The following is a 26,023-nucleotide window of genomic DNA, read 5'->3' as shown; positions in this document are numbered from 1 at the left end:
AAACATCCGACCAGCTTTATGATTGCATGAAGGGTTTCCTAGCAAATATAACTCAGTGTATTCTTCTTAACTTGGAGAATTAATGAGATACGGAAGGAGCTTTGGGAATCCCCGAAGCAATATTGTAGGGCGTGCTAATTTACATAATACACGTAAATGAGTCGGTAAATTAGTTCAGAAACGACATAAGGCTGTGTACAGTTGATACTGTTGTGTATAGAGATGTTGTAGTACCAGAAATTTGCAGCAAAATGCAAGGCGACGACAGACTCTCAACATAAACAAATGTAATGTATTCTGCATGAAGAATAACAGTATTCTTCTCAGAGTGGGACTCTTGCCACGTTAAGATTAAGAGGTATAATATCAAAGATCGAAAGCAGAGCAACACATTTTACCATAGGTTCATTAATTGTGAGATTGTTGTAGAGACACCTATCAAATTTCATTAGCAGACACTATAGACAGAATTACAGGTCATGTAGAGGTTTACCAGTTAAAGTGTGAAAATGTATGTTTCAAAATAAGTCAAGTAGGGTTATTATTATTAATGTTAATCCACAAAACTTTCATACCCATGCTTGTGGGAGTAGTGTGTTTTTGACTGTTGTGTAGCCTGTATTTAACGTGAAACTAGAATCAAAAAATAAGGAACGGATACTAAACGCGTCACTGATACAATTAGGACATATCCCAATACTTCATGGTCGTTGCTATCAGGAGTTTCATGAAGTGCATACTCTTTCTTGAGGTTCAGATAAAACTGTCTGTTAACATTAGGTATGAAATGTAGTAGATATGCCGTCCACTACATTTTGCAAAGCCTTTACAAACTATGGGAAAATGACCATTTTCAGTACGCCTCAACGTGAGTTGAAGAAAATGGTGACCTCCTACGACTTCAATAATGAATATGTCAATTTAACAACAGTTCATGGCAACCTGCTGGAAACTTCATATTTGTAAAATTTCTGAACTCTGTATTGTTACCACAGTCTTCAACTTTTGATTTGATAGTTGAAGGTTCTGAAATTCTCTGCGGTCATTTTACAGACTGGACTACTGAAACCATGGAACGTGAGGCTATGATGGAGCATTCCTTAAACATCTTCCAGCTTTTATAAAGAAACAGGTACCAGTGTAGTTAATGAAAATTTGTTCTTTGGGCCCTTGTGACAGTGAATATCAGAAAAATCAGTGAGGGAGCTTTTCAGCAATGTTCATATATAGAGTGTAGGGCTACAATACTCAATAGATGCTAGGAGCGAGTGTACATGCTACAATCTCAAAATTGACAACAGTATGGTTTACGCTCTTATGGTTCTCAGTGCCTCAGTTCTATGAATTCTAAGATTATCTATACTTTTGTAAGTATACAGAAATATCCCCCCCCCCCCCCCATGAACCATAGACCTTGCCGTTGGTGGGGAGGCTTGCGTCATTATCAGGAAAAAAAACTGGCGTTCTACGGATCGGAGCGTGGAATGTCAGATCCCTTAATCGGGCAGGTAGGTTAGAAAATTTAAAAAGGGAAATGGAATGGTTAAAGTTAGATATAGTGGGAATTAGTGAAGTTCGGTGGCAGGAGAAACAAGACATTTGGTCAAGACTTGCACCAGGCGAGCGGTCTATCCGACGGGAGGCCCTCGTCACACGCCATTTCATTTCAGGTCAATACAGGGTTATAAATACAAAATCAAATATGGGTAATGCAGGAGTAGGTTTAATAATGAATAAAAAAATAGGAGTGCGGGTAAGCTACTAAAAACAGCGTAGTGAACGCATTACTGTGGCCAAGATAGACATGAAGCCAACGCCTACTACAGTAGTACAAGTTTGTATGCCAACTAGCTCTGCATTTGATGAAGAAATTGATGAAATGTATGATGAGATAAAAGAAATTAGTCAGGTAGTGAAGGGTGACGAAAATTTAATAGTCATGGGTGACTGGAATTCAACAGTAGGAAAAGGAAGAGAAGGAAACGTAGTAGGTGATTATGAATTAGGGCTAAGAAATGAAAGAGGAAGCCGCCAGGTAGAATTTTGCACAGAGCATAACTTAATCATAGCTAACACTTGGTTCAAGAATCATGAAAGAAGGTTGTATACATGGAAGAACCCTGGAGATACTAAAAGGTTTCAGATAGATTATATAATGGTAAGACAGAGATTTAGGAACCAGATTTTAAATTGTAAGACATTTCCAAGGGCAGATGTGCACTCTGACCACAATCTATTGGTTATGAACTGTTGATTAAAACTGAAGAAACTGCAAAAATGTCGGAATTTAAGGAGATCGGACCTGGATAAACTGAAAGAACCAGAGGTTGTACAGAGTTTCAGGGAGAGCATAAGGGAACAATTGACAGGAATGGGGGAAAGAAGTACAGTAGAAGAAGAATGGGTAGCTTTGAGTGATGAAGTAGTGAAGGCAGCAGAGGATCAAGTAGTTAAAAAGACGAGGGCTAGTAGAAATCCTTGGGTAACAGAAGAAATATTGAATTTAATTGATGAAAGGAGAAAATACAAAAATGCAGTAAACGAATCAGGCAAAAAGAAATACAAACGTCTCTAAAATGAGATCGACAGGAAGTGCACAATGGCTAAGCAGGGATGGCTAGAGGACAAATGTAAGGATGTAGATGCTTATCTCACTAGGGGTAAGATAGATACTGCCTACAGGAAAATTAAAGAGACCTTTGGAGAAAAGAGAACCACTTGTATGAATATCAAGAACTCAGATGGAAACCCAGTTCTAAGCAAAGAAGGGAAAGCAGAAAAGTGGAAGGACTATACAAGGGCGATGTACTTGAGGACAATATTATGGAAATGGAAGAGGATGTAGATGAAGATGAAATGGGAGATATGATACTGCGTGAAGAGTTTGACAGAGCACTGAAAGACCTGAGTCGAAACAAGGCCCTGGGAGTAAACAACATTCCATTAGAACTACTGACGGCCTTGGGACAGCCAGTCCTGACAAAACTCTACCATCTGGTGAGCAAGATGTATGAGACAGGCGAAATATCCTTAGACTTCAAGAAGAATATAATAATTCCAATCCCAAAGAAAGCAGGTGTTGGCAGATGTGAAAATTACCGAACTATCAGTTTAATAAGTCACAGCTGCAAAATACTAACGCGAATTCTTTACAGACGAATGGAAAAACTGGCAGAAGCCGACGTCGGGGAAGATCAGTTTGGATTCCGTAGAAATGTTGGAACACGTGAGGCAATACTGACCTTACAACTTATCTTAGAAGAAAGATTAAGGAAAGGCAAACCTACGTTTCTAGCATTTGTAGACTTAGAGAAAGCTTTTGACAATGTTGACTGGAATACTCTCTTTCAAATTCTAAAGGTGGCAGGGGTAAAATACAGGGAGAGAAAGGCTATTTACAATTTGTACAGAAACCAGATGGCAGTTATAAGAGTCGAGGGACATGAAAGGGAAGCAGTTGTTGGGAAGGGAGTAAGACAGGGGTGTAGCCTCTCCCCGATGTAATTCAATCTGTATACTGAGCAAGCAGTGAAGGAAACAAAAGAAAAATTCGGAGTAGGTATTAAAATCCATGGAGAAGCAATAAAAACTTTGAGGTTCGCCGATGACCTCGTAAATCTGTCAGAGACAGCAAAGGACTTGGAAGAGCAGTTGAATGGAATGGATAGCGTCTTGAAAGGAAGATATAAGATGAACATCAACAAAAGCAAAACGAGGTTAATGGAATGTAGTCGAATTATGTTGGGTGATGCTGAGGGAATTAGATTAGGAAATGAGACACTTAAAGTAGTAAAGGAGTTATGCTATTTGGGGAGCAAAATAGCTGATGATGGCCTAAGTAGAGAAGATATAAAATGTAGACTGGCAATGGCAAGGAAAGCGTTTCTGAAGAAGAGGAATTTGTTAACATTGAGTATAGATTTAAGTGTCAGGAAGTCATTTCTGAAAGTATTTGTATGGAGTGTAGCCATGTATGGAAGTGAAACATGGACGATAAATAGTTTGGACAAGAAGAGAATAGAAGCTTTCGAAATGTGGTGCTACAGAATAATGCTGATGATCAGATGGGTAGATCACATAACTAATGAAGAAGTATTGAATAGAATTGGGGAGAAGAGGAGTTTGTGTTACAACTTCACAAAAAGTAGGGACTGGTTAGTAGAACATGTTCTAAGGCATCAAGGGATCACAAATTTTGCATTGGAGGGCATCGTGGAGGGTAAAAATTGTAGAGGGAGACCAAGAGATGAATACACTAAGCAGATTGAGAAGGATGTAGGTGGCAGTAAGTACTGGGAGATGAAGAAGCTTGCACAGGATAGGGTAGCATGGAGAGCTGCATCAAACCAGTCTCAGAACTGAAGACCACAACAACAACAACACAGAAATATTTTTGTAAGAAAGAAAATTCTATTCCTAACATACTCAAACAAGTACCCAGATACCTGCGCTAATGAAACACACTTAGTGGCAGACTGGGAGAAATAGTTTTTTCTTTCCAAGGACTGTTTTCATGCATGTGAACTGGTATATTTGGTGGTCTATGGTTTATTCCCTTGGCAGGAGCAATTTAAATTGGTAGTCTCCCTTGTTGATGCATTCCTTCAACCATTAGGGAAAAACTTTATGAGGCATACCCAGTAGTGGGGTAAAGTCGATCCTGGCACATGTTGTATGTGTGGGTTGCATACATTCAGGGGAAAGCATACCATCAGAGGTAAATCAACCCTTAGGGGTCATAAATAAGTTAGCATCACGATAGGTTAAGGGAAGGTGGAGAGGCATAATTTACCCCTGAATGTATACTTCCTGCTGAATACCTACAACCCAAACAAAAAATATTCCAGGAGCAGATTTATCCCACTACTATCACCATGGTGAGGAACATGCAGAAACATCATGCCTAGATGAATAAATGAATGGTTTTGTCAGAAGAATTGTTTGTTGTTATTGTCTCCAGTCCAAAGACTTGTTTGAAGTCCCCTAGTTCATACTATGAAAGCCTCTTCATCCCTGCATAGCTACAGTCATTTGCATCAATTTACTAATATCAAACCTTAGTCCCTATCTACTACTTTTGTCCCCCACACTACCCTTGACTGCCAAACTGTTGAGTTCTTGATCCCTTCCTTTAGTAAAATTGTGTCACAATTTCCTTTCTTCTGATCTACTCTTGCAATCTTCATCATTCTTCTGTAGCACCACATTCCGAAAGCTTTTATTCTTTTCTTGTCTGACCTTTCTGTAATCCACATATAACACACAAAGAACACACCCATAGAAAACTACACTCCAGACAAATTCCTTCAGAAAAGACTTCCTAACATTAAATTTATATCTAATGAGAACAGATTTCTCTTTTTCACAAACTCTCTTCTTGCTACTGCAAGGTTCCATTTTATAGTCTCTCTATTTCGTCCATTGTCATTTTTCTGCACAAATAACAATAGTCACCTACTTCTTTTAATTTCCCATCTGTAATCCAGTTCCTAATTCCAGTACATTCCAGTACCTTTGTTTCATCTTTGTGGATATTCATCTTATAATTTGTTTTCAAGGTGCTATCTACTCTGTTCAACTGATTTTCCAAGTCCTCTTCCATCTTTGACAGGAGTATAATATTTTCGGCAAACCTAAACGATCGTATTTATTCTCCCTGAATTTCAGTTACCTAACCAAATTTCTTCTTGCTTTTTCTTTTTTTTTTCTTGCTCGATTAATAGATTGAAGTAAAAACGTTGCAAAAAACTGAGTTGAAGACGAGTAGAATATGATGAACTAGGAATCAATTAAGGCAGAACAGTAATACACAGTTATAGCGAAAGTAGAGAAGAAGCCATAGTTGACTCTGGAAATACTTGAGCTTATGGATGAAAGAACACTGCTCAAATTTGATTTTCAGTTTGCAGTCACTGCACCTGGCCCCCTAATATTAGTTGTAGGTAACCTGCTGCTCCCTTTATTTTATTCCTGCTACCTCCAGAATTTGAAACAGTGTATTCCAGTCCTCACTGTTAAAACTTGTACCAGATTTACAACTTCCATAAATGTACTTTTTCTTTCCATCCTCCTCCTAAGATAAGTCGTGGGTCTGTATTGTCTGATGTATTAGTTCATAAACAAATACGAGTAAAAGTCTGAAGATAGCCGCCACTGTTCTGTTTATTTAAGACATGCATAATGGTTACTGTTTTATTCTATGAAATACCCATATTTAATCATGAGATCTGATCGCAGATCATCACAAAAATCTATAAGGTTTTACAGGTGTGAAAAAATTGCAAATATTATAATAATTCTACATACTGAAAAATTGTCAAGAACCACAACACATCTAAAATAAAAAAGACATAAAGAAAATATTCTAAGCTGGAAATCTGTAAGAAGTTTCTGTTGTTGTTGTTGTTGTTGTGGTCTTCACTCCTGAGACTAGTTTGATGCAGCTCTCCATGCTACTCTATCCTGTGCAAGCTTCTTCATCTCCCACAACCTACTGCAACCTACATCCTTCTGCATCTGCTTCGTGTATTCATCTCTTGGTCTCCCTCTACGATTTTTACCCTCCACACTGCCCTCCAGTACTAAATTGGTGATCCCTTGATGCCTCAGAACATTTCCTACCAACCGATCCCTTCTTCTGGTCAAGTTGTGCCACAAACTTCTCTTCTCCACAATCCTATTCAATACTTCCTCATTAGTTATGTGATCTACCCATCTAATCTTCAGCATTCTTCTGTAGCACCACATTTCGAAAGCTTCTATTCGCTTCTTGTCCAAACTATTTATTGTCCATGTTTCACTTCCATACATGGCTACACTCCATACAAATACTTTCAGAAATGACTTCCTGACACTTAAATCTATACTCGATGTTAACAAATTTCTCTTCTTCAGAAAAGCTTTCCTTGCCATTACCAGTCTACATTTTATATCCTCTCTACTTCGACCATCATCAGTTATTTTGCTCCCCAAATAGCAAAACTCCTTTACTACTTTAAGTGTCTCATTTCCTAATCTAATTCCCTCAGCAGCACCCGACTTAATTCGACTACATTCCATTACCCTCGTTTTGCTTTTGTTGATGTTCATCTTATATCCTCCTTTCAAGACGCTATCCATTCCATTCAACTGCTCTTCCAAGTCCTTTGCTGTCTCTGACAGATTTACGAGGTCATCGGCGAACCTCAAAGTTTTTATTGCTTCTCCATGGATTTTAATACCTACTCCGAATTTTTCTTTTGTTTCCTTTACTGCTTGCTCAGTATACAGATTGAATTACATCGGGGAGAGGCTACACCCCTGTCTTACTCCCTTCCCAACAACTGCTTCCCTTTCATGTCCCTCGACTCTTATAACTGCCATCTGGTTTCTGTGCAAATTGTAAATAGCCTTTCGCTCCCTGTATTTTACCCCTGCCACCTATAGAATTTGAAAGAGAGTATTCCAGTCAACATTGTCAAAAGCTTTCTCTAAGTCTACAAATGCTAGAAACGTAGGTTTGCCTTTCCTTAATCTTTCTTCTAAGGTAAGTTGTAAGGTCAGTATTGCCTCACGTGTTCCAGTATTTCTACGGAATCCAAACTGGTCTTCCCTGAGGTCGACTTCTACTAGTTTTTCCATTCATCTGTAAAGAATTCGTGTTAGTATTTTGGAGCTGTGGCTTATTAAACTGATAGTTCGGTAATTTTCACATCTGTCAACACCTGTTTTCTTTGGTATTGGAATTATTATATTCTTCTTGAAGTCTGAGGGTATTTCACCTGCTTCATACATCTTGCTGACCAGATGGTAGAGTTTTGTCAGGACTGGCTCTCCCAAGGCCGTCAGTAGTTCCAATGGAATGTTGTCTACTCCGGAGGCCTTGTCTCGACTCAGGTCTTTCAGTGCTCTGTCAAACTCTTCACGCAGTATCACATCTCCCATTTCATCTTCATCTACATCCTCTTCCATTTCCATAATATTGTCCTCAAGTACATCGCCCTTGTATAGACTCTCTATATACTCCTTCCACCTTTCTGCTTCCCCTTCTTTGCTTAGAACTGGGTTTCCATCTGAGCTCTTGATATTCATACAAGTCGTTCTCTTATCTCCAAAGGTCTCTTTAATTTTCCTGTAGGCAGTATCTATCTTACCCCTAGTGAGATAAGCCTCTACATCCTTACATTTGTCCTCCAGCCATCCCTGCTTAGCCATTTTGCACTTCCTGTCGATCTCATTTTAGAGACGCTTGTATTCCTTTTTGCCTGCTACATTTACTGCATTTTTATATTTTCTCCTTTCATCAATTAAATTCAATATTTCTTCTGTTACCCAAGGATTTCTACTAGACCTCGTCTTTTTACCTACTTGATCCTCTGCTGCCTTCACTACTTCATCCCTCAAAGCTACCCATTCTTCTTCTACTGTATTTCTTTCCACCATTCCTGTTAATTGTTCCCTTATGCTCTCCCTGAAAGTCTGTACAACCTCTGGTTCTTTCAGTTTATCCAGGTCCCATATCCTTAAGTTCCCACCTTTTTTTCAGTTTATTCAGTTTTAATCTACAGGTCATAACCAATAGACCAGAGTCCACATCTGCCCCTGGAAATGTCTTACAATTTAAAACCTGGTTCCTAAATCTCTGTCTTACCATTATATAAACTATCTCATACCTTTTAGTATCTCCAGGGTTCTTCCATGTATACAACCTTCTTTCATGATTCTTAGTTGTTAGCAAATGTAAAACACATAATTTGCGGTATGCATTCATTTAAGGCGATGAAAGGTATCTCATAGCTATTTTACACATGATAAGTACATATATACGATGATTCTTATTAATGTTTTAGAAAACACTGAAGCAACATGATGTACCCGAAGATTGAATGACAGGTATTGGATATTTCACGTCACCAGATGATGTACCTCGCCTCACGTGAAGTGATTGAACTTGTTGATTCTACCCACGCCTCTAAGGGACAGTGCTAACATCACTCCACTAGGCTACTCTGTTTTTAGATAACTTTTGTGAATCTGGTCTGTTGTAAGCGTAAAAAACTAACACTCCACCCGAACAAGCCATGAAGGCCTACAGGCATCACTCTATGCAGATATGGAGAGGCATGCAGTCAGCACACCGCTCTCCCAATGGCATGTCAGTTTACATGACCAGATCCACTACTTCCCAATCAAGTAGCTCCTCAATTTTCCTCATAAGGGCTGAGTGCATCCCACTCGCCAACAGCACTTGGCAGACTGGGTGGTCACCCATCCCAGTGTTAGCCCAGCCCAACAGCACTTAACTTCTGTGATCTGACGGGAACCAGTGTTACCACTGCGGCAACGCCATTGCCGTTGTAAATGTAAGAGCTACAAAATTAACGTCCTTGCTGTAACCAAGTACACACTGTTCTAATTTTGTGTTTCTTTCCCTTTGTCTGCACTTTTTTTTTTTTTACAGTATTCATCTATGAAAGAACACACAGGTCATTTACTGCTAGCGATTCAGTGTGGAAGTTTATACTTGTTTACTTGTGGAGCAAAACGGTACGTTTTTGTTGTACTGTGCCAGCGCAGACCGTGATCAAATAATAAATCTTGTCTCAATAGAAACACATAATTGTCTAACGCAGTGCAAAAAATACTGCCTGGTAGATGCAAGACCCAATGCCAACGAGCTAAAGTTGCGACGAAGGTTTGGAGCCATACCGACATGAATACTTACTTGGCTTCAGATGGGTTGATTAGGTGTGACAGAACAATAGGCTCCACTGTTGCAGGTATGGTGAGGTATGTCATCTGGTGATGTGACATGTTCAACAACTGTCATCAACTTTTGGGGTATTTTCCGACAGTTGCGGCAGAATGTGTATTAAATTATGTGTCTCAGCGTTATCAGGGGTTTTTAAGCATATATAATAATCACCCAGTATGTGTGATTATCGAATTATCAGCTATTTTATTGACATCAGTTAAAATAGACAATGAAATGCACATCATTCATTGAGATGGGCCAGTCTCCTTGCAAATAGCGTAAGTTTTTCTCTTAGCTGTTATGTATAAGAATAAACATAAAAACATCAGCAACATGTATATCCAGTAAGTCAGCCAAAAATTGTATTAACATTTCCTCATAGTCAATGTCACATATAATAGTTGCTTCTCACAACAGATGCAATTCACTAATATGATAACCTCATCTGACATTCATGAATTGTTTGTAAAAACCTGGTTCAATCAGTGCATATGTCCAAATGCATCCATATACAGCGTGTTTCTGATGATACAGTTCAAGTTTGAAGGATCGCCAGCACAGGGTGCTTCAGAACGACCTTCCAGGAATTTGAGGACAGGTTCCTTCCACTAATACAAGACAAAAATGTCCAATAAACATGGGCTCTAGAATGCAGAGCTTAAGAGCTATGAGCACTTATTCATCCTCAATACTGTGAAATATATCTGTTCTATGGTAAGCTCTTTGCTTTCCATTTTTTGGAGGGAGGTGGTATCGACCAAAACAAGAAAAAAATTTCCAGAAAACATGGGCTATAAAGTGCTTATCTTAGGAGCTAGGAGCTCTTGTTCAGTAGAAGCGAAGACGAACAAGTGCTCATAGCACTTAAGACATGCATTTTAGAGTCCATGTTCTCTGGCAATTTTATCTAATTTTTGTCTTGTTTTGGTGTAAGGAACCTGTCTCCAAATTTTTAGAACCTCATTCTGAAACATTCATTATGGAATTACCTGTTACGAAATGTTAATAGAAATACACATAGAACTCTTTATGTGCTACATGTCTAAGAAACCTTAGATGTTTATTGATTTTAAAAAATGTTAATTTTTTATAGTTTTAATTAAAATTTAAGAATATATAACTTTAATACAGTGTCTACCACATTTTTAGTAGTCTGTGTGGACCTTTGGCTATCACTGTGGTGATCTGTTGTGGGATGGTCATAATATTAGCATCCAGTTTGTCTCTGGCGTTTACTCATCCATGCAAATGTTCACATCCAAGCAAATGAACGAAAATTAAATGAAGTGACATGAATCTGGCAACTGATCCATTAGGGAATGTTTGACCTCAGTAAACAGTTGCTTTAGGTTGTGATACTCAGGATCTCTGTAATGTTTATTTGATTTGATCAATCTCAAAGTAGAACTATCCTCTTATAACAATAACAAAACAATGACACTAATTGAATTTGCTGCCAATCCGTGGAAGAACGTGATAATAATATTAAAAAGGAAAACACTTCCTAACGTTCTGCAAAATTATATTTATTCCCTCAAGCAGAGGCTTTCGCCCTCACAGATCATTTTCAGGTGACAACTGCATGTCGCCAATACAGATAAACATGATGTACGACTTAACCAGATGTTACTCAAACACAAGATACAAAAATGACAAAGTTTTACATAGGGAAATATTACAATGGGTACGTTAACTAAAAATGGGAGTGTAAACAAAGTTCTTATGTGGACATACATATAACAAATGATGAGAAATAAAAGATTTTAAGTTAGAATCTAGTATTTGTAATGAAAACTTAATTTAACAAGAGCGAAAACTGAATGGTTCTGAGTACTATGGGACTTAACATCTGAGGTTAACAGTGCCTGCAAAAACTGAGTCTGATCATTCAACACTAGGTTGACATTCTGTGTCATGTGTTGGTTGATTTCCAGTATTTCCAGTAGGGCCATGTTTCTACATCGTATGAATGGTTTTCTGCCAAAAAGATGATCAGCTAATGTTGAAACTTCGTTCTTTAATCGTCAGTTTCTCTCATGTTCACGTTGCCTGACAGCCACAGTCCAGCATGACTGAAAGTTAAATTTTCGCAACTACAGACCTACGTTTTCTAATATCAATAACATATCAAAAATTTTATTCAGTAGAAAAGACAAAACACACAGAGCAGTGGCTATTATGCTACGTGAATATGAGAGAAGCTGGCGATTGAAGAGAAAAGTTTCTATATTTTCTGATCATCTTTTAGCAGAAAACCATCCACACGATGTAAAATGTTAAATTCTACATTATGTCGAAAATAAAGCGCAGAAAGATGACCCTACTGGAAATATTGGAAATCAACAAACACATGACACAGTATATATGATCAGACTTAATTCCCATTTCAGATACTAGATTCTAACTATAAAATCATTTTATTTCTCGTCATTTGTGATATATATCTCCACATAAAATCTTGATTTATGCTCCCATGATTAGTTCATGTACTTATTGTAATATTTTCCTATGTAAACACTTTGTCATTTTTGTATCTTCTGTTCAAACAATATTTGTGTAAGTCGCACAACATGTTTATCTGTGTTGGCGACATGCAGTTGTCACCTGAAGGTGGCCCAACAAGCCGAAAGACAGTTCGTGACCAAATAAGTATAATTTTTCAGAACGTTTCCTTATTAAAATTAATAGTAATGATAATTATTATTATTATTATAGGTGCACATTTGCCAAGCATTCTGCAGATAAGGCAGCCTAAGAAACCAAAATAATTGATTACTGTCCACAATCACTAAAAAGCTGCTGCGTAGCAACTGATGTTTACATAAACCTATTTACTGAAAGATGTCTATCTGCCCAAATGTTCATTCTGAAGCATCTTGTTTATATGTACAGTAGTGAATCGTAGAGATCTTTTGTGTTGACTCAGTGGATGATATAAACGTTTGTGGAGTGCTTGCTCCTACCTGCGCACTTTTCTTTGCCACTTGCAGAGGGCAGTAGCAGGCAGCGGAAGTAGCAAGCTGCAGCCGGCACGGTAGGCCAGCGGTGGACGGTGGACGGGGTAAGCTAAGCTCCGCCACCCTCATGTAGATAGACTACCGGTAGTGAGTGATCCCAGCCAGAGAAGTGCGAGCCCTTTGAGTATTTGTACTGGCAATGGAAACTTGCCATCGCACCCCCTCAGATCTAGTGGTCAGATTGCCCATTGGACAGCCCGTCGGAAACTGAAACACAGATCAAGCATGAAAACAGGAAGAAGGTGTACCGAACTGCAAAAAAGGCAAAATCGAAACAGTGAACGGTCCGAGGTCAAGACGTGCAAATAGAGCAAATCCGAGGAGCCACGGAGTCGTGGTAACGTGATCACGGTGTTAGAGTGCAAAGGGGCAGTTGCATGTCCATATTTCCCTCGTGCCTCATCTTTTTTTCCCACAATGTTATCAACTGCCCGTCCGGTCGTTGACGTGTCTCCTCGCTGTATTCAAATTTCTGTCTGTGTCGTGGTGTAACGTCCGTTTGCAACAGCGAAGTGTAAGAAAGTGACCTCCGGGAGGACGAACCTCCTATTTGTTCTACACATGTACTGCATGTTACGATTTTTGCGTTCGGAGTTGGAAGTTTTGACTCTAGAATTCCTTGGTTGTACCATAGTTCATACCCGCTTATTTGATGTTTTCATTTCTGTGAAAGGTCTATACGACATACCACCTCCTCTAACTATTCATCACGTTTACTTACGACGGTAATATATTCTTACCACATGACTCATATTCTATAACCAATGTATAGTATGACAATTACCAAGACCGAAGAAAGAGAACGGACACGTCAATGACCGCTCGGACAGTTCATAATTTCTTGAAAAAAAAATGGGCACGAGGGAAATTTGAACACGAATCCCTTACTTTGCAATCCAGGACCATGGCCACATAACCACGGCGCCGTGATTGTTGCAATTCCCTCGATGTTGTACATCTTAAGCTTGCAGCGTTCACAGTTCAGTACACCCTCTTCCTGTTTTCATGCCTGATCTCCGTTCAATTTTTGATGGGCTGTCCAGTGGGTCATTTTACCACTTAATCTGAGCAGGGGTTCGACGGGGAGTTTCCCTTGTGAGAAGCTACAGAATTCAAGCTGAATACAAAAGTAACAAATGCTTCAACGTTTTGTGCAATTAACGGTGGCACTACATTGTCCAGTAGAAATTGTTGTTTAAGCAAAATGACTTGTATGTGGCTTAATTTTTTTGGGGTACATGGGCACACACAGCACATAAGAGATTTCAGCTCTATCTATCACTGTCCTCTCCTCCTCCCTCTGGCCCAGTTCAATTTAACATTATTTGCCGCAACAAAAGATCTGTATAAATAAACTCGCACCGCACCAAACAGCGTATCTTCGTACCATTCACGCTACATCTCTCTCTCTCGCTCTCGCTCTCTCTCTCTCTCTCTCTCTCTCTCTCTCTCTCTCTCTCTCTCTCTCTGTAAAGCGCACACACAAATGTACGTGATTTGTGTCACATCATTTCCATCAGTAGCTTTAGTTTCCCGGCGAATCATTTTATCCACGACTTCGCTTTCCATCGGACTGTTTAGTTTGGTTTCTGTAAACGTGTGGGCGAAAACTCGCCGAAATACCTCGCGTTACCATTTGGGTTGAGTCCAGGCTACGACGAACCCGTTGTGGTGGGAGGGAGATTTGTAGATCAGCTACTTCTTCGGTCGTTTCGTGAGAAACATCCACGTTACCTTTACGTGCTCTGCACAACCCGAAGAATGGCAGTGCGAAGAATTTCGGCAAGTTGTCCCCCCCCCCCCCCGAAGTTACAGAAGCCAAATTCGCAAATCCTCGGGAAATCAAAGCGATGCATGAAATAGGTGCATACACCTGCGATTGCTTGTGTGTTGATTGAGGAACGGACGGAAAGTGTGGGGAGGAGGGACGGAGGGGAGGGAGAAAGCAGGGTTATCACAAAATTTCCATTACCATAGTACAAATTGTTCGTTAGTCATCTGTACACAGTAAATTTAAAGTACAGTATAACAAACAAAATAAGGCATTAAGCTACGGCACTATGATTGTTATTAAATTGCAAAATTTCTGATTGTAGGGAGCGCCAAATATAGGAATCATCTTGCTGTTACTGATGATTCAGGACGAGGATATGTGAACGAAGAGAAACCGAACTGACGGTACATATTTCACGTGTCTACAGGAAAATACTTGATAAATAGATAATTTTACTGCTATTTCAGAATAAATCTTTCACTCTGTAGTGACGAGCGCACTGCACTGAAACTCCTCATCAGACTAACACTGTAGGATCGATACTGGGAGTGTCCGAGCTTTAATGAAGTTTTATGAGGCCCTCACCTACTACATGTGCAATCTGTGTTAGTAATATAATCTTTCGTGCTTCCACAGTTCAGTCCTAAACAGACTAAATTTTTTCTGTTCGTATGCTATTACAGTCAGTTAGAACTTAAACATTCTTGAACAGCTTTAAAATCTTCATACACACTCAAAGATTCACAAGAAAAAGGTTAAATATCAGATTATGTGTATTGAGACTGGAACGTTCATGTAGTTTCACAGCCAAAGTCGCATGTTCCCTATCTCTGGAACACATTTGCTACTGAGTGACTGACAATGTCAGCAGTACGAGATTTTCCATGGTCTTCAAGTGATGCGGTGAGACCCATCTTATCAAATGCTCAGCTGTGTTTGTGTTGCACTTCTGTTCTCCTAATGTATAAGGCATACTCTTTATAATGCTGGGTCGTTGTATTTAAACTGGCGGGGTTCTGCGTGCTGCAGTACTGGCTGTATGCATCGCAGAATGCTGAAATGCAGTAGGTATGTTCATTAATCGGTGCGCTCGTAGATTATGCTCAATAAATAATAGTTCTACTTCGTATCACCAGGTAAAAATATGCCGTTGTAAGCAGTCCGAATGTGATGAGAGTGCAGAGAAAAGAGAGGAAAGATCCAAAACATGGTTGTTCTAGCATGTGTGTTAGGATATAGTCACAAGTTATTCCATGTGTTCAATTTGATCTCCCGACTCAGCCAGGAACTGCATCCGTATTGTCGACATTTGCTGGCATTCTATCTATCTACATCCGGATCCCGCTCCAGCTACTGCCGGGTTTGGGTACTGACGAGTCTTCTCCATTTGGGTCGGTCCTCCCACCACTTTTTTTCCTCCATTTCCTGTCAGATTACACCTCTCCTTTCCACAGATATTCTCACTCCCGTTTTCCACCGTGTTCTTGGGCGCCCTCTAGGTCTTTTTCCATCCATCTTTAGTTCTTCCATAATTCTGGGGAGTCTCTGCCCACACATCCTCTTAACATGCCCCTTAATCTCTTTTTTTCAATTTCTTCTCTCATACTTTCCTGTTTAAGGTCCTTTCTGATATCTACGTTCCTTACACTGTCCATTCTTGTTTTTCCCTCAATTGCTCTGAGAAATTTCCCCTACTTTCAGTCTGCTCCAGTCCCTTTCTGTCATTGTCCACGTTTCTCCTCTATAGGTGACAATAGGGAAGTAATAACTCTTATACATAAGGAGTTTTGCTTTTTCTGAAACTCCCTTATTCCAAATTAGGTGTTTTATTGTTTGGTAGAAGTTGTCCCCCTTCTGTAACCTCCTATTAGTTTCGTTGGTTATTTTTCCATCACTAGATATTTCACTCCCTAAATAAGTGAACTGTCTACCACTTTGAGGGGTTCTCCATTCAAAGTAATATTTCCGTTGATCCCTTTGTCTCTTCCAAATACCATTACTTCACTCTTATCTTTATTTACTTTTAATCCATACCTTTTCATTATTTCCTTCCCTGCATAAAGTTGTAACTGTACATCCACCTCTTTATCGCCCCATATGACCGTATCATCTGCAAAAATCATCTTTTCGTCTTTTTCTTTTACTATATCTTTAACTGCCCTATTCATTCCCTCCATCACAACATTAAAAGTGCAAGAGATAGAATACTTTCTTGTTTAGGTCCTTGTCTTATTTCTAAGTATTCAGAGTTTCCCAGTGATGTTCTAATTCTACAACAGTGTCCTTTGTACATTGTCTTTATTACATTAATGTATCCATTTTCTATATCTATTTTCTTCATTTCTTCCCAAAGTCTTTCTCTGTTAACTGAGTCATATGCCTTTTCTATGTCTATAAAAACCATTATCAGGTCTGTTGTGCTTCTTCCTTTCCTAAACCAATGCTGTTCTTCACTCAGCTCCTTTTCTATCTTTTCACTTATTCGATTTAGTAAAATTCTTTCAAAAATCTTGGCTGGATGACATAAGGGTTATTCCTCTGTGGTTTTCACGTAGTCTTTTATTGCCTTATTTGAAGATGGGAACAATGTCTCCTCCAATCCTCAGGTATTGTACTATTTCTCCACACGCTTGATAGAACTCTCTACAGCCACTGCATATCCACTGGACCTGCTGCTCTTATCATGCCCACTGATACTTTATCAGGTCCCAGGGCTTTCCCCCCAGTCATCTTCTTCACAGCTATTTCCATTTCTTGCCGTGTAATTTGTCATAGTTCTGCTTCCCAACTTCTCTCAATTTCTCCATTACTTGTTGTTTCCTCGTGTACCTGCTCCTCAGCGTTTAACAGTTTCTTAAAATGATCTTTAATATTCCCTGGATCTTCAATCACAGTACCATCCTTTCTTTCCATCTTTACTGGTACTTCAGAAACCTTCCTTTTATTTTTCATCATTTTATAGAACATTTTCTTATTGCTCTTCATATCTTCAAGTTTTTTTGCAAACTCTTCCCATGCCTTTTTCTTTGCTGTTACCACTGTTTCTTTGTACTTCTTCTTTTCCTCTATACATCTTTTATGGTCCTCGTCATTTTTAGTTTTCCACCACTTTATCGATGCTCCATTTTTTCTTCTAACTGCTTGGATCGTGGTATCATCTCACCAACTTGTCTGTCTTACTTTTTTCCTTTCCAGATGTTCTACCACATACTTTTTGTGCTGCTTCGACGAAAGTGTCTTTGAACAAGCTCCATTCACTTTCTACATCGCAGAAAACTCCTTTTGGAAATTTTTGTGTAATTAGTTCTCTATACTTCTCAGCACTTTCACTCTCCTTCAGTATCCAATCCCGTATCCTCATCACTTTCTTCTGATTTCTATTTTTCACACACTGATTCATTTTCCATTGTCCCACCAGTAATTTATGGTCTCTATCTGCACTCACACTTGGAATTACCTTCACATTTGTTACTTTCTCTCCCCAGTCCCTATCTACTAGAATATAATCAACTACACTCTTGATTCTTCCATCCCAACTGTATCTGGTGATAACATGACTTTCTCTCTTCATAAACCAGATGGTTGCTATTTTCATTCTATTCCTCTGGCACAAATCCTGGAGTCTTTCCCCTTCTTCATTTCTGCCTCCACATCCCAAACATCCCAACACTTGCTTAAATCCCTTTCTGTCTTTGCCTACCTGTGCATTAAAATTTCCATCACTACATTAGCACTCACTATATGGTTCATGGTTCTCTAACTCATTTGCAAAGTCCATCTTTTCTTCTTCGTTACATCCCACTTGAGGTGGATAAATCTGGATAACTTTTAGTGTTTCTTTTTGAAATCTCAGGTTTAAGATTATGATCCTGTCTGATATATATCTCAGACTTTCAATACAGCTGCCGGCCGCGGTGGTCTAGCGGTTCTGGCGCTGCAGTCCGGAACCGCGGGACTGCTCCGGTCGCAGGTTCGAATCCTGCCTCGGGCATAGATGTGTGATGTCCTTAGGTTAGTTAGGTTTAAGTAGTTCTAAGTTCTAGGGGACTTATGACCTAAGATGTTGAGTCCCATAGTGCTCAGAGCCATTTGAACCATTTTTTTTTTCAATACAGCTTTGTACATTCTTATTCGCCGTCACTGCCACACCATTTCTTCCAAACCTGTTATTCCCACTCCAGTACAGTTTTCCTCCTCCTCTGGCATTATACCGAGGGTAATCAGAGCAATATGCCGTCCTATGCTATCCTGCAGAAGAGTCCGGATAAATCCCTGATAGACAAGGTTTTTCAGATATTGCCGACAGCCAGAAGCCACATGGATTTAACTCGGGGAATCTGGAAGGCCACACATCTTGAAATTGCCTAGAGATGATGCGCTCATTACTGAATATTTGTCAGAGCAAATCTTTCACCTGGCAAGTGACTTATAGTGTCACCCAGTCTTTCATGAAAATAGTGGTGTCTGACACAGTTGCGTTCTTTCAAAAGTGGAATCACATGTAGCACATCGAGGTCCTTATAGCGTACAGCTCTCACTGTACGCGTAACAGGCCCGCAAGGCGTCATCTCATTGAAGAAAAACGGACCGAGAATGAAGGAACTTGGGAAACTACACCACATGCGCTGTGTGCACTGCATGTTTCTCCACAACGTTTAGCGAAGTAGAACCCTATGTGCGACAGTTCTGTGCATTCATTGCACAGTGCAAAAGAAAATGTGCATCGTCCGTCCAAAGAATATTCTCCAGCCACATGTCATCTATTTCCATGCGTGCCAAAAAACGAAGGGCAAAGTCACTGTATTGTAGCCTATCACGGGGCATCATTTGGTGCACATTCTCAAGCTTGTGTGAATACCAATATAAAGTGCGCCGCAAAATCCCTTGTACTGTTGATCAGAGGAAGACAATTCCCGCTACAGAACTCGAGCACTGGCTGTAGAATTTGAGCCATCTGCTGTGCGGTCAACTATAACAATATGCAACTTCATCAACAACCGCCCCGGTAATGGTGCGGCAGGAAGAGGACCCTGCCGCACCAATTTGTTTCTTCAAATTTCCTGATTATATTCTTTAGCCCCTTTATTGACACGAGGCCTCTCTGCAGCTGTTTCCGTAGGCGATATTACCGCAATGCAGCGCTGCTATTCATGCCATTCTGACAAAACAACTTTACCAACAGTGTACGGTCTTTCTTCTCAGTAGTCTTTGCGTTTCGTAAGGAAAACTTCCGCCATCTAAACCTTTTACACCAACGGCCACTTCACAAGAGAAATCAATACGCATCGCCAAGCGACAAACAGCATACTGACGTCAATACAGCGAACGTTTCACATTCTGACTGCATACAGCGCCATATTTTCACCTGGTAGCAGAAAGTGGAACCATTATTTTTTGGGCATATTCCACGAGAGCACCGACTGATAACATACCAACGGTGTTTCAGCGTCCAACGATGCATACAGGCCCCACTGATGCACTCGCAACACCGTCTCTTTAATTATAAACACCCGGTACACAAACATGAATTTAGTAAATAAACAAAACAAATTGTCCGCTGTAAATAACTCACTGTAAGATACAGCCAGAAGTAGTCAGTGTCACGATCGCAAGTACTGTCCAAACAAGGGCAGACGAATACCGGAAAAAACTTACGAATTACGTCGTACGTCTAGTCGTGTTCTTAAAAACAAAATGTTCCATGTAATGACAAAAGTAGACTGCGTACAGACAGAAACACACACACACACAAAAATGGTTCAAATGGCTCTGAGCACTATGGGACTTAACTTCTAAGGTCATCAGTCCCCTAGAACTTAGAACTACTTAAACCTAACTAACCTAAGGACATCACACACATCCATGCCCGAGGCAGGATTCGAACCTGCGACCGTAGCGGCCGCGCGGTGCCAGACTGTAGTGCCTTTAACAGCTTGGCCACCACGGCTGGCCACACACACACACACACACACACACACACACACACACACACACACAAACACGTACAGAGAGAGAGAGAGAGAGAGAGAGAGAGAGAAGATGAATGTTGGCCATGACTTTCATAGCAATCTAGTTCATTCTCAGTGTTACCGCTAGTTATAGCAAATTTCTCATCAGTGTGTATGATGGGCATTAGCACCCTCTGGTACACTGACGTTGTTGTGGTCTTCAGTACGAAGATGCAGCTTTGCATGCTACTCTGTCCCGTGCAAGCCTCTTCATCTCTACATAATTACGACAACCTACCTCCTTAGTCTTGCTCTCCCTCTGCAATACTGACCCACCACGTTTCCTTGGCAAATCGACAATTCCTTGTAGCTCAGGTTAAATGCTATCAAGTGATTCCTTCTTTTTCTCAAGTTGTGCCGGAAATTGCTTTTTGCTCATTTAGATTCAGCACCCCCCCTCCCCCCCCATATTTTATTCAATCTATCCACCTAATCTCCAGCATTTTTTATAGTACCTCGCTGCAAAAACGTTGTACCCTTTTACTGTCTGAAGTTCCTATCTTGTGTGTTTCATTTCCATGCAAAGCTGCACTCCATACAAGTACCTGCAGAAAAGACTTCCTAATATTTAAATTTATAACAAATGTTAACAAAATCGTCTTTTTCAGACATGCTTTTCTTGCAGTTACCAGTCTGCATTTTATATCTTTCCTACTTCGGCGGTCATCAGTTATTCTGCTGCCCAAATAACAAAACTCGCCTACTTCTTTTAGTGTCACGTCGCCTGATATAAATTTCTCAGGATCACCTGATGTACTTCGACTTCATGAAGTTACCATTGTTTTGCATTGTTGATCTTTATTTTATAATTTCTTTTCAAGACACTATAAATTGTGTTCAACTGATCTTCAGAACCCTTTTCCGTCTCTGACATGGTTACAATGTCATCAGCAAATCACAGAGTTCGTATTTATTCTTCCTGAACATTAATGTGCTCCCTGCAGCCGTTGGATAAGCAGCTGCAGCAGCAAGTCGTATACTCCTAGCTCACTCATTTGTTACATAGTTTAATTCTTAATTTCTTTGCGTGTTTTTCGTACTTGCATTGTTTAATTCATAGATTTCGGGCGTATTATAGTATTTGAGAGTTGTAGCATCGCGTTTTAGTACCTGAATAGTGTAAATTCGCGTAGTCGTTTGTCTTCTGTTTTTGTTTTGAACGGCCAGTGTCGGTTGGTCACAGTCAGTGTGCTCCCTGCCGCCGTTGGATAAGCAGCTGCAGCAGCAAGTCGTATACTCCTAGCTCACTCATTTGTTACATAGTTTAATTCTTAATTTCTTTGCGTGTTTTTCGTACTTTCATTGTTTAATTCATAAATTTCGGGCGTATTATGGTATTTGAGAGTTGTAGCATCGCGTTTTAGTACCTGAATAGAGTAAAATCGCGTAGTCTCCTTCCGCCGCCGAGCAGTGTCAGCAGTGCGCAAGTAGCAGCATTACTGCATTTACTAGGCAATCTTGTATTTTAATAACCGTTTAAATTTTGTCGATTTGTTTGCGCTCTCTGTAGATTAGTTCAGACGTTCTTTGCAAAACAGTTTTTAGCATGGATAGGGACTGCAACTGCTGTGTTCGGATGCAGGCTGAGTTGGCATCCCTTCGCTCCCAGCTTCAGGCAGTGTTGGCTTCGGTCACACAGCTTGAGGCTGTTGCCAATGGGCATCACTGTGGGGGTCCGGATGGGGGTTTGTCGGGGACGGCCAGCTCGTCCCACGCATCCCCCGATCGGACTACGACTGTGGTTGTCCGGGATACTGCCAGCATTGAGGCTGATCCCTCACCTGTGGTAGAGTGGGAGGTCGTCTCAAGGTGTGACAGGGGGCGAAAGACATTCAGGAGGGCTGAACGGAAGGCCTCTCCAGTTTGTCTGACGGACCGGTATCAGGCTCTGACTCAGGCTGATACTGATCTTCGGCCTGACATGGCTGCTTGTCCTGTTCCAGAGGTTGCCCCTCAGTCTGCAAGATCCGGGCAGTCGCAGAGGGTGGGCTTACTGGTAGTTGGGAGCTCCAACGTCAGGCGCGTAATGGGGCCCCTTAGGGAAATGGCAGCAAGAGAGGGGAAGAAAACCAATGTGCACTCCGTGTGCATACCGGGGAGAGTCATTCCAGATGAGGAAAGGGTCCTTCCGGATGCCATGAAGGGTACAGGGTGCACCCATCTGCAGGTGGTCGCTCATGTCGGCACCAATGATGTGTGTCGCTATGGATCGGAGGAAATCCTCTCTGGCTTCCGGCGGCTATCTGATTTGGTGAAGACTGCCAGTCTCGCTAGTGGGATGAAAGCAGAGCTCACCATCTGCAGCATCGTCGACACGACTGACTGCGGACCTTTGGTACAGAGCCGAGTGGAGGATCTGAATCAGAGGCTGAGGCGGTTCTGCGACTGGGTGGGCTGCAGATTCCTCGACTTGCGCCATAGGGTGGTGGGGTTTCGGGTTCCGCTGGATAGGTCAGGAGTCCGCTACACGCAACAAGCGGCTACACGGGTAGCAGGGGTTGTGTGGCGTGGGCTGGGCGGTTTTTTAGGTTAGATGGCCTTGGGCAAGTACAGAAAGGGCAACAGCCTCAACGGGTGCGGGGCAAAGTCAGGACATGCGGGGACCAAGCAGCAATCGGTATTGTAATTGTCAACTGTCGAAGCAGCGTTGGTAAAGTACCAGAACTTCAAGCGCTGATAGAAAGCACCGAAGCTGAAATCGTTATAGGTACAGAAAGCTGGCTTAAGCCAGAGATAAATTCTGCCGAAATTTTTACAAAGGTACAGACGGTGTTTAGAAAGGATAGATTGCATGCAACCGGTGGTGGAGTGTTCGTCGCTGTTAGTAGTAGTTTATCCTGTAGTGAAGTAGAAGTGGATAGTTCCTGTGAATTATTATGAGTGGAGGTTACACTCAACAACCGAGCTAGGTTAATAATTGGCTCCTTTTACCGACCTCCCGACTCAGCAGCATTAGTGGCAGAACAACTGAGAGAAAATTTGGAATACATTTCACATAAATTTTCTCAGCATGTTATAGCCTTAGGTAGAGATTTCAATTTACCAGATATAGACTGGGACACTCAGATGTTTAGGACGGGTGGTAGGGACAGAGCATCGAGTGACATTATACTGAGTGCACTATCCGAAAATTACCTCGAGCAATTAAACAGAGAACCGACTCGTGGAGATAACATCTTGGACCTACTGATAACAAACAGACCCGAACTTTTCGACTCTCTATGTGCAGAACAGGAAATCAGTGATCATAAGGCCGTTGCAGCATCCCTGAATATGGAAGTTAATAGGAATAAAAAGAAAGGGAGGAAGGTTTATCTGTTTAGCAAGAGTAATAGAAGGCAGATTTCAGACTACCTAACAGATCAAAACGAAAATTTCTGTTCCGACACTGACAATGTTGAGTGTTTATGGAAAAAGTTCAAGGCAATCGTAAAATGCGTTTTAGACAGGTACGTGCCGAGTAAAACTGTGAGGGACGGGAAATCCCACCGTGGTACAACAACAAAGTTAGGAAACTACTGCGAAAGCAAAGAGAGCTTCACTCCAAGTTTAAACGCAGCCAAAACCTCTCAGACAAACAGAAGCTAAACGATGTCAAAGTTAGCGTAAGGAGGGCTATGCGTGAAGCGTTCAGTGAATTCGAAAGTAAAATTCTATGTACCGACTTGACAGAAAATCCTAGGAAGTTCTGGTCTTACGTTAAATCAGTAAGTGGCTCGAAACAGCATATGCAGACACTCCGGGATGATGATGGCATAGAAACAGAGGATGACACGCGTAAAGCTGAAATACTAAACATCTTTTTCCAAAGCTGTTTCACAGAGGAAGACCGCACTGCAGTTCCTTCTCTAAATCCTCGCACAAACGAAAAAATGGCTGACATCGAAATAAGTGTCCAAGGAATAGAAAAGCAACTGGAATCACTCAATAGAGGAAAGTCCACTGGACCTGACGGGATACCAATTCGATTCTACACAGAGTACGCGAAAGAACTTGCCCCCCTTCTAACAGCCGTGTACCGCAAGTCTCTAGAGGAACGGAGGGTTCCAAATGATTGGAAAAGAGCACAGGTAGTCCCAGTCTTCAAGAAGGTTCGTCGAGCAGATACGCAAAACTATAGACCTATATCTCTGACATCGATCTGTTGTAGAATTTTAGAACATGTTTTTTGCTCGAGTATCATGTCGTTTTTGGAAACCCAGAATCTACTATGTAGGAATCAACATGGATTCCGTAAACAGCGATCGTGTGAGACCCAACTCGCTTTATTTGTTCATGATAACCAGAAAATATTAGATACAGGCTCCCAGGTAGATGCTATTTTTCTTGACTTCCGGAAGGCGTTCGATACAGTTCCGCACTGTCGCCTGATAAACAAAGTAAGAGCCTACGGAATACCAGACCAGCTGTGTGGCTGGATTGAAGAGTTTTTAGCAAACAGAACACAGCATGTTGTTATCAATGGAGAGACGTCTACAGACGTTAAAGTAACCTCTGGCGTGCCACAGGGGAGTGTTATGGGACCATTGCTTTTCACAATATATATAAATGACCTAGTAGATAGTGTCGGAAGTTCCATGCGGCTTTTCGCGGATGATGCTGTAGTATACAGAGAAGTTGCAGCATTAGAAAATTGTAGCGAAATGCAGGAAGATCTGCAGCGGATAGGCACTTGGTGCAGGGAGTGGCAACTGTCCCTTAACGTAGACAAATGTAATGTATTGCGAATACTTAGAAAGAAGGATCCTTTATTGTATGATTATATGATAGCGGAACAAACACTGGTAGCAGTTACTTCTGTAAAATATCTGGGAGTATGCGTGCGGAACGATTTGAAGTGGAATGATCATATAAAATTAATTGTTGGTAAGGCGGGTACCAGGTTGAGATTCATTGGGAGAGTGCTTAGAAAATGTAGTCCATCAACGAAGGAGGTGGCTTACAAAACACTCGTTCGACCTATACTTGAGTATTGCTCATCAGTGTGGGATCCGTACCTGATCGGTTTGACGGAGGAGATAGAGAAGATCCAAAGAAGAGCGGCGCGTTTCGTCACAGGGTTATTTGGTAACCGTGATAGCGTTACGGAGATGTTTAACAAACTCAAGTGGCAGACTCTGCAAGAGAGGCGCTCTGCATCGCGGTGTAGCTTGCTCGCCAGGTTTCGAGAGGGTGCGTTTCTGGATGAGGTATCGAATATATTGCTTCCCCGTACTTATACCTCCCGAGGAGATCACGAATGTAAAATTAGAGAGATTAGAGCGCGCACGGAAGCTTTCAGACAGAACCATACGCGACTGGAACAGGAAAGGGAGGTAATGACAGTGGCACATAAAGTGCCCTCCGCCACACACCGTTGGGTGGCTTGCGGAGTATAAATGTAGATGTAGATGTAATTCAAAAATGGTTCAAATGGCTCTGAGCACTATGGGACTTAACTACTGAGGTCATCAGTCTCCTAGAACTTAGAACTACTTAAACCTAACTACCC

At 41.0% G+C, this 26,023-nt stretch overlaps 1 protein-coding gene across 7 annotated transcripts in view; it reads left to right on the top strand.

The window, feature by feature from the left end:
* LOC124795084 (adipokinetic hormone/corazonin-related peptide receptor variant I) overlaps positions 1-26,023 on the top strand; it is a 1,108,661-nt gene that overhangs the window by 1,057,591 nt on the left and 25,047 nt on the right. Inside the window, exon 8 of one of the 7 annotated variants that reach the window (XM_047258909.1) lies at positions 12,724-12,794. The exons of the other annotated variants lie outside the window; for them this stretch is intronic. Coding sequence (XP_047114865.1) covers positions 12,724-12,771 — 48 coding nt within the window. The 3' untranslated portion in view covers positions 12,772-12,794. Of the gene's footprint in view, positions 1-12,723; positions 12,795-26,023 lie in introns of those variants that run through there. 7 annotated transcript variants of the gene reach the window in all.

The sequence above is a fragment of the Schistocerca piceifrons genome, chromosome 4 (assembly GCF_021461385.2).
Source record: "Schistocerca piceifrons isolate TAMUIC-IGC-003096 chromosome 4, iqSchPice1.1, whole genome shotgun sequence".
NCBI classification, from domain to species: domain Eukaryota; kingdom Metazoa; phylum Arthropoda; class Insecta; order Orthoptera; family Acrididae; genus Schistocerca; species Schistocerca piceifrons.
The sequence above is the reverse complement of the archived record's forward strand: the minus strand, read 5'-3'. Positions and strand labels throughout refer to the sequence as shown.